Source organism: Monodelphis domestica, chromosome 1 (genome assembly GCF_027887165.1).
Source record: "Monodelphis domestica isolate mMonDom1 chromosome 1, mMonDom1.pri, whole genome shotgun sequence".
In the NCBI taxonomy this organism is placed as follows: domain Eukaryota; kingdom Metazoa; phylum Chordata; class Mammalia; order Didelphimorphia; family Didelphidae; genus Monodelphis; species Monodelphis domestica.
In genome coordinates, this window is record NC_077227.1 from 254,874,732 (window position 1) to 254,889,310 (window position 14,579).

Genomic DNA, 14,579 nt, shown 5'->3' on the forward strand with positions numbered 1-14,579 from the left:
GAAATACAATATGGCATGTGCTACACTCTAGAATGTATTCATAAAAGCATAGGTGCCCAAGTCCAAAAGTATCTCGATGTCCTCCCTCTGAATGGGCAGTTAAAGTAAATAAAATCAAGAGTGTTAATACTTGTGTGTTTGCAAATGCACAGATGTATCTAAAAAAAGGCATATCTATTCTGGAAATGACATCTATGTCTCATTAAATTTACACATAAATAGAGAATCTGAAGAGTTAGAATGGACCTAAGGATTCATCTAGTCCAGCATTAGCAAACCTTTTAGAGACTACATGCCCAAACTGCACCTTTGATCCTGTGAGCCCCAACATTACCCCAGAGAGCAGAGGCAGAAAGTACTTTCGTTGGGTTATTGGACAGAGGGGCAGCTCATGCAAGAAATGCTCTCAGGCACAGTAGAGAGGGGGAACAGAGCAGCCCCCTCTGGCAACAGGGCACGTGTGCCACCTCTTTACTAACATAGAATTCTAGTCTAACTCACACCTGAGTAAAATTCCTTTAACAAGATACCTGACAAGTAGTCTTCTTTTCTTTTCCTGCTGTCTTCAAATGAGAATGAAACCATTACCACACAAAACAGCTTCTTTCACTTCAAAGAGTAGAGTCCTGATTATTAGCAAGTTTTTCCTTATATCAAAACTAAATATGCCCTCTGCAACTTTTACCTCTTGTTTCTTTTATGGTCAAGCAAAACAAATATAAACTCTTTCACATGATGGACTTTTGAATGTTTGAAAATAAATATTTCTTTACTATAATTCTTTTTCTATACAGTGACTTTAGCAAAATTTGTGTTTTCATGTTACTTAGAGACCACTAACCTCGTCCATTTCAATTTCCATGACAATATACTCATTATCAATGCTCAATACCAAATTGATCAGATGCCAATATAAAAGAGGGAGATATGCTTAAAAGAACTTGAACTCAGGGCTTCATTAAGGACAAATATAGATATTATTTATCAAATTAAATTAAATTGCTTCCAATAATAATTCTAGGGCTAATGGAAAGAATTTTACACTTTAGTACAGAAAGCAAACAAAAGGGATTAACCCAAAGGTCTTTGAAATAACTGCTATTTCCTTTCTAAAGCAGCAGGAACAAGTACCTGACACTAATACTCACAACCCTGTCTGACATTTCTCTCTGTTTTCCTACCATGAAGCTAATGACAGTGACCTCTTAAAGGAGACAAAGGCCACTTTATTCCAGCAAGTGACAAAGGGCTGGCTACTCACCAGTTGTGTCTTTCCCTTCTTGTTTCAGGTATCTAAGCATCGCGCTCATGCTCCATTTGTTCCCATAATCTTCTACTTCAGGATCATCACAACTAAAAACAAATCAAGAGGCCAAGGATCACATGTGGCTTTGGGCTTCTTGGTCTTAAAGAATAAGATTGCTTTCAAATAGTTTTTTTGTTCACATTAAATCCTTTTGTGATAAAGGAGCAAAAGGTTTACAATTTGCTTGGGCAATACATCTTTTCCCCGATCTCTCTCTTCCACCCTCCATTCTGTAGTCCTATTTCCTCAATGGAAGACAAAAGTTATACACTTTCCATATTTCATTGATAGTAAGATGAAATGCAGATTGTGATTTAACCAAATAATGCAAATTAATAGAAATAAAATGGTAAGCCAAAAATCTAAAAGAATCTAAGAAGAATCTAAATAAACTTAAGGGGAGTAGATGGCTAGGGAACTTTGGGGATCTGCCTCTAATCTGTGTGGAAAATGTTATGCTTTCCTATAAAACAAGCCTTAGTGTTGTTGTAAGAGGAAAACAGGTTGGTGGGGCAAGGATATAATCAAATATACATGTCCTTTAGCTCCTGAAATAAGCTCTTGGTTTTCCCTTGCCTCTTTCTCATTCTTGGGTATTAGTGAAAGAATATGCACCAGGGCAGCAGTAAACTATACTATTATAGAGAAGCAACAAGGAAAACCTGAATTCTAGTCCTTCCTCTAGAGCATACTGGCTCTATGACCTGGGTAAGTGGCTTCATCTCTCTAGGTCCTTAAGTCAGAAAGAAGATGCCAATCTGCATTAGAAGAAGTGGTTTCTTCATCAAGGAGTTCCTTACATCAGTAGTGCTAAACTCAAATGGGGGGTGGGGGTGGGGTGGGTCATAAAAACTACATGAGGATCTCTGTGGGCTATGGACTGACTTAGAAAAACATATAACATTATCTTTTACTGTCTTTTTATTTATTTTGTTAAAGAGTTCCCAAATATACTTTTATCTGGTTCAGGTCATATTCAAGAGTGTTGTAGGCTGCAATGTTCAGCACTTCTATCCTACACCAATGAAATTAAAGGTCCTTTTCTTATCCCTTCTTGTCAGCAAAAATATACCATGATTGCAAATAGAATCCCAACATTAAATACTCAACAAGCACATATAAATGAATGCTGTGCTATAGGTTAAAGATCCCAAGAATGGGAAAAGTCTCACAATCTATAGCTGGAAGGAAAAATGTGTTTTGTGTCAAGCTGTTTCCTATCACCTACTACATCTCCATTCATACTTGGTTAACCTTTCAAAATGAAGGGTTTGATTTCTTTAGTGATCTCAAACCCTAGTGAAAGGAAGTTCAATGAAACCCATAAAATTCTAGCTCTTATTCCAATGCCTTCAGATTCCTGGTTTCTTTCTTTTCTTGGACCTGCTGCGAACCTATTTTTAGTCTGAGCAAAAAGTAACTATTTGGGTTTCTTTTTTATTTTTCCATTTTCTGGCTAAATTGATGAGTATGAAAGAAAAACAGAACAGAGAAAATGTTTCCAAGAAAAAGTCCAGTCCTCCCATTCCAGTGAGTCCTCTTCCAAGATGGCCTTATTTCTTGCTCTCCAAAAATCTATATCCCCAAGATCTTAAATACCCACTATTACCCTTACCTTAGAAAATGAGGAAGTACAAAAAATGAAGAAGGATTCTGAACAAGGGAAGGGAATATTTTGACTGTGCCAGAAATGAAGCAGCAGTCCAAAACCTATTCTCTACCACCTGCCAGTAACAGTTAACTTCACTCACACCAGCTAAATATGATTGTGAAGCACAAAGCCCCCACCCCTCACCTGGAAATACAAAAACTTCCATTAGGATTTATTTGCCAGCAACCAATTGGAGTCAGTGTAGAGTATACCTCTTCTTCCTCCTTTTCCCCCCTTCACTCCTGGAGTTCTGTGGCCTAATCACAATCATACCTGACATAGTCCCCGCTCTTCTTGTTCACGCTATAGTTTGTCAGGTGCATGAATTGGTTTCTTATGTTCTTAGCTCCTTGATCATATCTCACTGTTGCAAACCTAAAAGCAGGATCCAAAGTTAAATGCTTGAAAATATTCCCCTCTCAGATTAGAAGGAATATAAAGGTGAGAATTAAGAAACTGAATAACACTAAGTGGCAAAGAGGCAGTACTGAATTGCTGTCTGAACTGGGAAAAAAGCAGGGCAAGACAACGGGGCCCATTGTAGGTGCCAATATTTAACATCTTGTTGTTAGCACTTTATGAAGTGAGTAGCAAAGGGCCAGGACAGAAATATGGGGAAGAGTCTTGGAACTGAGGCTCACAAAAATAATGGAACAAGTGAGCACAAGGAAAGAGAATCACATTGTTTATATAGGGAAAGAAGCATGATAGTAACAATACAGATGAATGGCATAGAAAACTAATCTTGGGACTTGAAAGGAAGATAAAGAATAAGGGCCAAAACATAGAAACTATTCGTAAAATATGTACACATGCATAAGTACTCAGACATATACACATATATGCTTTTATATAAACTCATGCATTTATGTATATATACTTTTAGATACAGACACATATATACAGATACACTTTATGTAAAAACATATACATTTATACACATATATGCCCTTTTATACGTAAATGTATATAAACATATATGTATAAATATAGGCTCAAGGAAATAATGGAGCAAGTAAGCACACAGCAAGGAGAGTCACACTGCTTATGTAGGAAGAGTGACAGCATATGTACATATACAAAAATACATATATATGTATGTATGTTGGAAATTTCATAGTTGGTACTAAAAGTCAAAGGAATAGAGAAACATAAAAGGATGTAAATATCCATGCAGTTACTTTTAAAGAAGTGAGGCAGTAGAAGTCAAGCTTTCTAAGCTTTAATATCAACAAAATATCATTTATATCTATTACTTAGATAATTACAAATTTCTGCTCACACACCTTTGGAACCACATCATCACCCTTGACTATAGTGTTTTTCTGAACCATTGCATCCAATTCTGTGAAAATAGTTGGGAAGGTCATGTGATTTACAAACTTATTTATATATGCTTGCATACACTGTAAAAATGAAATTTATTACTTCTGAACCTAAGGACTTCATTTAAAATTTTCTTCTCTTTTTCTTCTCAACCATGCACTACCTTCACCCAATACCAGAAATGTATAGCAGAGTGGAGAGAAGAAAAGATGCTGATTATTCAAGCAGGAATAGTCAGAGTCCCAGAGTTTAGAGAACTTTATTATCTTGTTAATAAATACTCTTTATACAAAGAAAATTCTATTTTCAAAAAGGACTTTTCCTTTCCAAGAACTTCTAAGTGATATTATTTCTAACCATTTTACTTTGTAGTCTTTATACCCTAATATTCCTTCAGACACTTTTGCATTCTAAGGCAGTGACTAAATGAAGTTCTTGTTAAAAGCAAGAAGGACTACTTTGGCCCCACAGAGGCTACAAACACATTACCTCACAGTAACATACCTAATGCCACCCTCTTTGCCAGAACAAAAATAGGTTAAAAAGAGATAAATTATTTCATAAAATTAAGCCACTCAACTCAGGTGAGTTGTACAGTATATTCTACCTTAGTCAACAAATCTGTATTAGTGAATTCTAAGCTCAACAAGAGGTATCAGTGTGATATGCTATTCAACACAACTAATGAAATTTTGGGCTAAAATGAGAGGTATGGTGACCAGGATGTAAGGAAGTAACAGTTCTGCCATACTCTGCCCCAGTGAAAGCATATCTTAGGTACAGTGTTCAGTTCTGGGTGCCATGTTTGAAAGGAAATAAGAAATTAGAGAATATCTAGGAGACAACAACAAGGATAGCAAAGGCCTTGAGTTCAAGGCATATAACAATGGGATGAAGGAAATAGGAAATCATTAATGGGAAAAAGATGTAAGGGAGACACTGGGATTGTTGTTGTTGTTAGTTGTTACAGTCACTATTTGAGGTTTCCTTGGTAAAGATTCTGAAGTGGTTTGCAGTTTCCTTCTCCAGCTCATTTTACAGATGAGGTCAGAGGCAAACAAGGTTAAAAGACTTGCCCAGGGTCACATAACTAGTAAAAATCCGAGGCCAAATGTGAACTCAGGGAGATGTCTTCCTGATGGCAGCCCTGACACTATCTACTGTGTCACCTAGCTGCCTAGACATTGCCCTTCAAGTTTTTAAAGAATTATAACATATAAGAGTAATTAGATTTTCCCCAGATAGCTTCTAGAAGGAAAACAAGTAGGAATACTGCACTGCTGCCAATTTAGTTTTTATCTAGAGAAAAATTTCCCAACAATTAAAACTACTCCAAAGTGGAATGGTTTGATTCAAGAATCAGTATTCTCCCTTAAGAGAAGTCTTCAAACAAAAGATGGATGGCCTCTTGTTGGAGGCTTTGTAAATAGGATTTGGATCAAGTCAGATGACTACTGATACCCAGTCCATCTTTGAAACTCTATGACTCTATGTTCTAGTACCCATCACATCTCTCAGTCCAACAACACTCCTTTTTGTAAAATGTCTGACATCTACACAGAAATAGATTCCCTCCCTTCTATACCTCATTTAATATTCTTTGACTAAAAATGTATATTCTTAGTGTTTTTCAAAATAATACTGCATAAAAACCTCTTTCAAGGTAGCTGGGAATACAAAGTAGAGAGAAGATAAAAAGAATGAGTGAAGGAGGACCATATAATGACAGAATCCAGGAGAAAAGAAAAATAATGGAATTTAAATTTAGCTGAAAGGAGAACATAGTAGAGGCTACCTGGAAGGAAGAGGAAGGGAAGAAGCATTTATATAGTTAATTACTATGTGCTAAGCACTCTTAAAAAATATTCTCTCAATTGGGAGATAAGACAAGAAATGAAAAGCTTATCTTTCACCTCATCAGTAGAAGCAAATGACACTTGACTGAAAAAGATCAAATTAAATTAAGCAGGTTCCTTTCACTTCACTTTTGTCTATCATTTCCCTCCCTTTCCTTTAAACTAAGCCTTAATATAGCACCAGATTTCATAGTAGATAAATCTAAATTCTTCAAAACAAGTTATCTATTTGCTACTTTGATGGTTCTACTACACTTAAATTATAAATATTCCAAAATAAGATTTCTATATGATACTTTGATGGATCTAAATAAAGTCTAAATACTTCAAAACAATTTCTTTATTAGCACCCAAAAAAATGGTACATTTCTACCAAGCACTTCAAGAATTAAGTTTACAAATACTTGCTGGAAAGTAAATTGAAATTTAGATGACAATCAAATCCTCACGCTATATCATAAAACAATCAAAAACAAAGAAACAGAAGAATAAACACAGGGATTTGTAATTCACTTTAAAAGAAAGTACAGTACTATATTTTTATACACCGAAAAATCCTATGGAATGTATTTATTCTCTGATAGAAATTTCTTACACCAAAGGTATCACTTCTGTTTTAGTTATGTATCAAAGGCATTTCCTTCCAAATTCATTTTGAGACTCACCCTAGGGTTATTAATTTATTATGTTAAGATTTTAAGAGTGTATGTGTACTTAAAGTACCTCCATTCAACTCATTATAAAGTAAATATGAAAAATGGTATAAAACAAGGATTACCATATAAAGAACACAATCAATGAATATTCAATACTTCCTTTAAATAATGCTAAATTGCTTACTTTAGGTCTTTATCCCTTTATAAATATTGAACCAAAGAGAAGGAAATTAGTTGGATCTTTAAAATCTAATTCAGGGGCAGCTAGGCCAAGAAATGAGAGTTCTTGGATTCAAATTTGGCCTCAGACACTGACACTGGACAAATCACTTAACCTCCATTACCTAGTCCCCCGTTGTTGAACCTATGGCATGTCTGCCAGAGGAGGCTGTTCCCCTCCCCCTCTCCACACACACACACACACACCCCTAAGGACATTTTCTCACATCAACTACTCCTCTGCCCAGCAGCCAAGGAGTGCTTCCTTCTTCCCCTGTCTGGCGTAAGGAGGAAGCTCACATGTGGTATGAGGGTGGCAGTTTGGACATTATCTCTAAAAAGTTCACATCACTGGTCTACCCCCTACCACTCTGCTGCCTTGGAACCAATGGATTCTAGGGGTTTTTAAAAGAAAAAGGGCTAATTCAGGCATCATAAGTTACCTGGGCAATGCAATGAATAAAGCACTTCTGGCCTCAGACCTTTACTAACTTTCTGAACCTAGGCAAGCATTTAACTTTAGTCTGCCTTCAGTTTCCTTACCTGTAAAATGGGCATAGTTATAGCATCTACCTCCAAGGGTTATTGTGAAACTGAAAATGAGAGGAATACTTAAAAAGCACTTTGCAAATTCTAAAGTACTATGTAAGTTCTAGCTATTACTTCTCTGAAGTCATGAGTAAGAGGACGAAGATGGAGCACAGTCTACTTTTGATGATCTAGAAAGTATTCAACATGCAAACATTCATTAAATCCCTACTATGTTATCTTTGAGAGCAATGAGGTTGGATACTGAAGATACAGAGATGAAAACAACAGAGGTTCTGCCTTCAAGGAGTTTACAATCTAAAAGAGAACCTTCTATGAATTGACAAGAGAACAGAACCCATTTGGAGAGGGTGGCAATAACACAGAGGACATTAGCGGCTATTATGGTGACTCCAAGCCAAAGAAAGTCCTTGGGGAGGTGAGGAGACAGCGAATCAAATTGCCTTGCCAGGTGCCACTGGGTTTCATTTTGGCTTGACCCAGACAAACCCTATTGGAAGGGAACAAGAGGCCCAAGGACTCTCTGATCTTCTGTTAACCAGCTGCAGCAGGGAGCCTGCCAAAGTGCTACAGTGAGCAGGGAGCGCCCTACAGAGCCGTCTGGGGAAGGGATTACCAGGCTGATCCCCTGCCTCCAGAGCCAGGAATGGTTCAAGGTCCACAAACAGCAAGGGCCTGCCAGCAAAGGGGGACAACAAGCATTGGGGGACTTCCCCCCCTTGTTGTTGTCTCTTCCCTTTCTCTGGCTGGGGTATTAGACTCTGGACAGCATGCAGCCTGTGAGGTAATCTGAATTCTTTGGCAACTACAAAGTACCTGAATTCTTTAAAAACCACAGGAATCTGACAGAGAAAAGGTAAATATCCCTGCGGAGTCAGTGCTAATTAGCAAGGAGGGCTACTGAAGAAGGGCTTATAGCAGGGAGGGGCCACAGCTGCTTTCAGGACCTTTTGGAATGAGATTGCAGAGATAGCAAGAAAGTAGTCCTCCACTCATACATCACCCAGTGCCCACCATGAAACCCCTAGCAGTGTGGGAACACTTAGGAGTCCCTGGATAAAGCTTTGCTTTTCTGTGAACTGTTAATGCAGCATATCCTGGAGTCTCTTGACAGCACATTTGGATTTAGGTTCGATTTTGTTTAGTTTTCATTTATTTTTCCTGTATCACTGAAAATGTGGGTATTAGCTTCATCCTCTAAAAGGACCTTGTCAAATCATTTAGACCAAATACTGGACCCACCTAAGGCTATAAAATCTAGTACAAAGTCTTTTTTTTTTTTAATTCCACCTCTGTCTGAGAAGAAAAAGAATCAGCACCATCTTAGCAGAGAAGTCTCTGCACTTCACTCTCCTTCCATGGACACGGAGCATCAGTGCCCCCTACTGACAAGATTCATGGGAGCATGCATTCAGGGAGTCACCCTGATTATGGAAGACAAGAAGCACTTTTTGCTCTTCATTTCAGGATTGCAGGATTGGAGCTAGAGAGATTCTTTTACTTATTACTTATTCAAACAACCTAGTTTTCTTAGGGATAAACCTGAGGCCCAGGAGGAGATGTGACGTGCCCAAGGTCACATAGATAAGTCCTTGAGATCTGAACTCATTTCTTCTGGGTCAAAATGCAATATACCTTGGTACCTCTGACTGATAGGGAATTTGGAGACCAAGAAAATAAGAACATCCAAAAATAAATTTTATTTCCTCAATATTTTGCATATATAAAAAAGAATATCAAGGGTAGCTAGGTAGCTCAGTGGACTAATTTCCCATTTGCAATACACAGTATTGATTCAAAGCAGAAGATAAGGGTTTAAAAAAAAAGGATATCTTGCAAAGCAATTTTTAAACTAGTTTCACCTTCCATTGCTTCTCTGCTTTGAGATGAGATGAGATGCTGCTGCTCATAATTATTCATAATTCATCTTTGTAAGATTTTGCAAATGGCTAGAAGTCAAGATATATAAAGCTTTCTAGGTCCTTTTAGTCTCTTTGCTATAGCAATTATTTTATATTTGCTAAACTTCATAATTAAATTATTACAGAAGGGATTTATGTCATTTCTGTTGGTACATTAAACATTTTTGATGTTGAAATACTTGTCTATATAATTCAGGGTTAAGTAGTTTTGATTGCGTGGCATATCTTTTTCTTGTTATTATTCTTTTTTTTAAATCTAATTCTGAATTTGCAAAGATAGCTTACTCAGGGACAGTAGATGTGGATGGCATTTTGTTCAACTGCACAGAACCCCAAACAGCTCCTTGTAGCATAAACTACAAAGTTTCATAAATGACATCTTTACTTAGAGAGCTGCTGGTCAATCCACATCAGACAGAAAGGATAATGAACTTCTTTTGAAATCATATTTGATCCCATTTCTTCCAGGAGACAGCTCCTTCTATCACTTTCACTCTTTCACTTATCCTCAATCTCTCCCAGTCTACTGACAGTCTACTGACAACTTCCATATTACTTACAAACATGTCTCCCCACCCTTAAAAAAACTCTTACCTGATCTTTTCCCCTTCCACCAACTATTGTCCCAAATCTCTTCTGCCTATAGAGGTTAAACTCCTTGAGAAGGCTTCCCACAACTGGAGTCTCTACTTCCTCTCCCTCACTCTCTTCTTAAATCTCTACAGTCTGGCTTCTAATCTCAACATTCAACCAAAACTGCTCTCTCTAAAATTACTTGGGATTTCTTAATTGCAGAATTCAGTGGCCTTTTCTCAATCCTTATCCTGATCTCTTGGCAGTTTTTGACACTGTTCATCATTCTCTTCTTGAAACTTTCTTTTAGGCTTTTGGGACACTGTTCTTGCCTAGTTCTCTTCTTACCTATCAGAACACCCCCTTCTCAGGCCTCTTCATCTAGATCATAACCTCTACTGTGACCATGCCACAGAGTCCTGCTCTAGATTCTCTTCTCTTTTTCTGCTCTACATAATTTTGCTTTGTGATTTCATCAGCAGCTATGGATTTAATTATCATCTCTATGTTAATGATTCTCAAATTATCCAGTCCTAATTTCTGCTTACCTGCAGTTTCACCTCTTCAGCTATCAGACATCTTAAACTGGATGTCCCACAAACATTCTAAATTCAACATTTCCAAAATTGAATCCATTATTTTCACCACAAAACCTCCCCTCTTCCTAACTTACCTAATGCTTCTGAGAGTACCACTATCTCAAAGTTATTCAGGGTCACAATTTAGGTATCACCTTTGACTCACTCATAATTTAGCCCCCTCTACACCCTTTCCCTCTTCTTATATCTTATTTTCCACTACATACTTTTGGATTCAGTCACACTGGGCTCCTCTCCATTCTGAGAATAAGATACACTATCTCCAGGCATTTTCTTTGACTGTCCCCTGTGCCTAGAATGCTCTTTCTCCTCAACTCTGCCTGCTGGCTTCCCTGGCTTTCTTTAAGTTCCAGCTAAGGTTCTACCTTCAACAAGAAGCCTTTCCTGTTTTCCCTTAATTCTAGCGCCTTGCCTCTGTTGATTATCTCCACTTTGTCCTCTAGAAACATATTTGTACCTAGTTGTTTAAATGTTGTCTCCTCCATTAGACTGTGAGATCCTTGAGAGCAGAGGCTGTCCTTTGCCTTTGTTTGTATCACCAGTGCTTAGTCCAATTCCTAGCATATTTGTTGTTGTTGTATCATTTCAGTTGTGTCCAACTCTTTGTGACCCTATATGTAATTTTCTTGGAAAAGATACAGGATTGGTTTGCTATTTCTTTCTCCAGCTCATTTTACACATGAGAAAACTGAGTATTTACCCAGGGTTTCACAGCTAGTAAGTACCTGAAGCTGGATTTGAACTCAAGAAGATGAATCTTTCTGACTCTAGCCCCAGTGCTCTCTCCACTGTGCCACCTAGCTGACCTTCCTGGAACATAGTAAGCATTTAATGCTTTCTGAGTCACTAACTGATAGATTTCAACATGTATTTGGATAGATACTATGTAAAGTTTGTCCAACAGAATGGATACACAGATGAATGAACAGGTGGGCAGGTGGACAGATAAGTGGGAAGACAGATAGAAAGAGATAGATGGATAGATAGACAGATGGATAGCTGGATGGACAGATGGACAGTTGGATGAATAGATAGATCAATAGATTGATAGTGGAGGTAGGGAGGGAGGGAGGGGGAAAGGGAAAAGGGGGGAAGAGAGGGGAGGGACAAAAAAGTTGAAAGGAAGGATGACAGGAGGCTCAATGGCTTTTGGGAAATTACAAAGTTCTTTTGCTGACCACAAGCTTCCTATGCAAAGTATCTCTTCAATACTGTTGTTTTTACCAGCATTGCCATATGGCATGGCAAGGCAGAATACCATTGCCTCAGAAGAATTAAAAACAGGTATTACACAGAGTGCAACAATCAGATATATGGTATGTATGAAGAGGCAATGACATATAATAATCAAGGAGGAACTTCAAAGAAGAGGAGTGAAGGGACATTGAGGAAGTATATGATAAGAGAGAACAATTGGTAATAGCAATCATTGACAGACATGCAGATGCTCTACTGATATCCTTTGATGTTTTGTTTTTAAACCCTTACTTTCTGTCTTAGAATCAATACTATCAGTTCCAAGGTATAAGAGTGATAAGGGCAAAGCAATGAAGTGATTTGTCTAGGGTCACAGAGCTAGGATGGGTCTGAGGCTAGATTTGAACCCAGGACTTCTTGTCTCCAGGCCTTGCTCTCTATCCATTGAGCCACCAAGCTGCCCCTTTCCTTATGATGTTGAAAGAAATTAAGGAAAGCCTCTAGCATGTTCGATGGATACCCCCATGGCAGGCTTTGGGGAAGACATGAACAACAGTCACACAAAATGAGCAAGTGTGAATAAATAATTAACTATATCACTGAAGGGAAAAGGATGAGCTAGATCACACATCCATTTGAACATAAAAAACAGAAATGATGAGACAAAAAAATTTTCCTACTTTCTAAGGACATTTACCCAAAAGAATAAAATGTCAAATGTTAGATTTAAAACTAGGTGTTCAGGTTCTATTATCAGGTTAAAAATGCAAACTCCAAATAAAACTTGAATGGGGAAAAAAATGACATCTTTTATTTTCACTAACCTTTTTGTTTCCTTTTGTAGTCCTATATATTTTAAAGGCAGCTAGGTGGTGCAGTAGGGAGAATCTGGGCGTGGAATAAGGAAGACCTGAGTTCAAATCCAGTCTCAGATACTTGATAGCTGTGTGACTTTGGGTAATTCACTTAACCTCTGTTACAGTTTCCTCAACTGAAAAATGGGGTAATAATCATGGTTCTTGTGAGGATTAAATAGGATAGTATTTATAAAATGTTTAGCATACTGCCTGACATATAGTAGGCTTTTAATAAATGCTTGTTCCCTTCCCCTTATTTTAGACATCTTAAAACATTATTCTGAGGAATTCATATTACATAAAAAGATGAAAAACTCTTGCTCTATAGTATCTTTGAAAAAAATATACCATTTTTTCTATCTGGTCCCCAACCAAGCTCAGTTTGTGACAGAAACTGATGATGTTGGCAGAGAGTAATATAGATACATATGAAAGAACACATTTTGTATTATAGATCAGAGATTCTAAAACTATAAAATTGCAAATTCTCAGGAGCTGACAATATCTGAGCAAAAGGAAAAGTTTATATAGTGAAGAAAGAAACAAATATGGTAGAGGAAGTATTCCAACAGATGAAGAAACTCAGAGAACTTTATAGGCAATTTCAGATATTACCCTTTCAGATATCACCCAGTTTGATCTACTCAAAGCTATCTGAAATAAGGAAAAGCTTATAGTTGCTCTCAATAAGGAAAAACCTGTGGCATCAAATTAGTCAGTTCTCTAATATTACTACTATTAAAAATGTTTTAAAAATTTATTTTCCCAATAAAACCCAACACATATAATCCAGGGAAAACAATGTCTGTACAAAGTATCAATGGTATATGATAGACTTACAAAACAGAACAGAAAATATAGCTTCTTCTTTATTAAGTCTTTACCCATCTACCTTCACCAGGGGTTCTTAACTTGGGATCTGTATACTTAGTTTTTTTAAACCCTTGCCTCCTGTTTTGGAATCAATACTGTATAAGAATGTGTAAGGATGTGTAAGAATGGTAAGGGCTAGGCAATGAGGTTTAAGTGACTTGCCCAGGATCACACAGCTGGGAACTATCTGAGGCCAGATTTGAACCTAGGACATCCCGTCTCTAGGCCTGGCTATCCACTGAGCTACCACCCAGCTGCCCCCTACTTAGTTATTTTTTAAAATATTTTTATAACTTTATTTCAGTATAATTGATTTCCTTTGTAATTCTATGTATATTTTCCATTTAAAAACATTATTCTAAGATGGGGTCCATAGACTTCACCAGCTTGCCAAAAGGTGTCCATGACATAGAAATGGGTAAGGACCCCTGGTCTACATAAAAGAGCCCAACCTCAGACTTCTTTTCAATAGTCACAGTTTTTGTTCTCCACATCTCTTAAATTTCAAGTGATAAGAGGCCCAAACTGGGGAGTTCAAGCAATCTCTAGTGCCATAAGTGCTCAAATCCCAAAAATTTCACAAGAAACATATAGTTTTGTAAATATTGCTAGTGCCACCTAGAGGTTAAAGGGAGATTAATAGCTTACTGAGATTCAAAATGAGTCTTGATAGAGGACCAAAAATATAGTGCTGGAAAGAACTTTGGAGATCATCTAGACTAATCTCACATTTTACAGATGAGAAAAGTTAAATAACTTGCTTAGTCACTTAAGTTTAAACAGCAGGACTTAGGTGTGTACCCAGATCCTCTGATTCTAAACCAAGTGTTCTTTCTACTTTTACCATGCTCCTCTAGAGGTTAAGAATTAGAGTCCCATTTGAATCACATTTATTTCTTAAGTGGCCACATTTATTTCTTAAGTGATTAATTAAAACCTTTAAAATTAATAAAAAAGTACTAATAATGCATATAATGCAACCAAAATTTGAACCC

At 37.2% G+C, this 14,579-nt stretch overlaps 1 protein-coding gene across 34 annotated transcripts in view; it reads right to left on the bottom strand.

Moving 5' to 3' along the window:
* Positions 1–14,579, bottom strand: part of TTLL5 (tubulin tyrosine ligase like 5) — a 409,941-nt gene that overhangs the window by 317,649 nt on the left and 77,713 nt on the right. For 32 of the 34 annotated variants that reach the window (XR_008914964.1, XR_008914965.1, XM_056810663.1 and 29 more), the window contains 2 exons: positions 3,231–3,332; positions 1,262–1,353 (listed from right to left, as the gene is read on the bottom strand). Coding sequence is in view for 32 of the 34 variants with exons in the window: in XM_056810663.1 (XP_056666641.1) it covers positions 1,262–1,353; positions 3,231–3,332 (194 nt within the window). In the remaining 2 variants the exon portion in view is untranslated. Of the gene's footprint in view, positions 1–1,261; positions 1,354–3,230; positions 3,333–4,243; positions 4,320–14,579 lie in introns of those variants that run through there. The other 2 variants (XM_056810668.1, XM_056810669.1) reach the window with 2 other exon arrangements.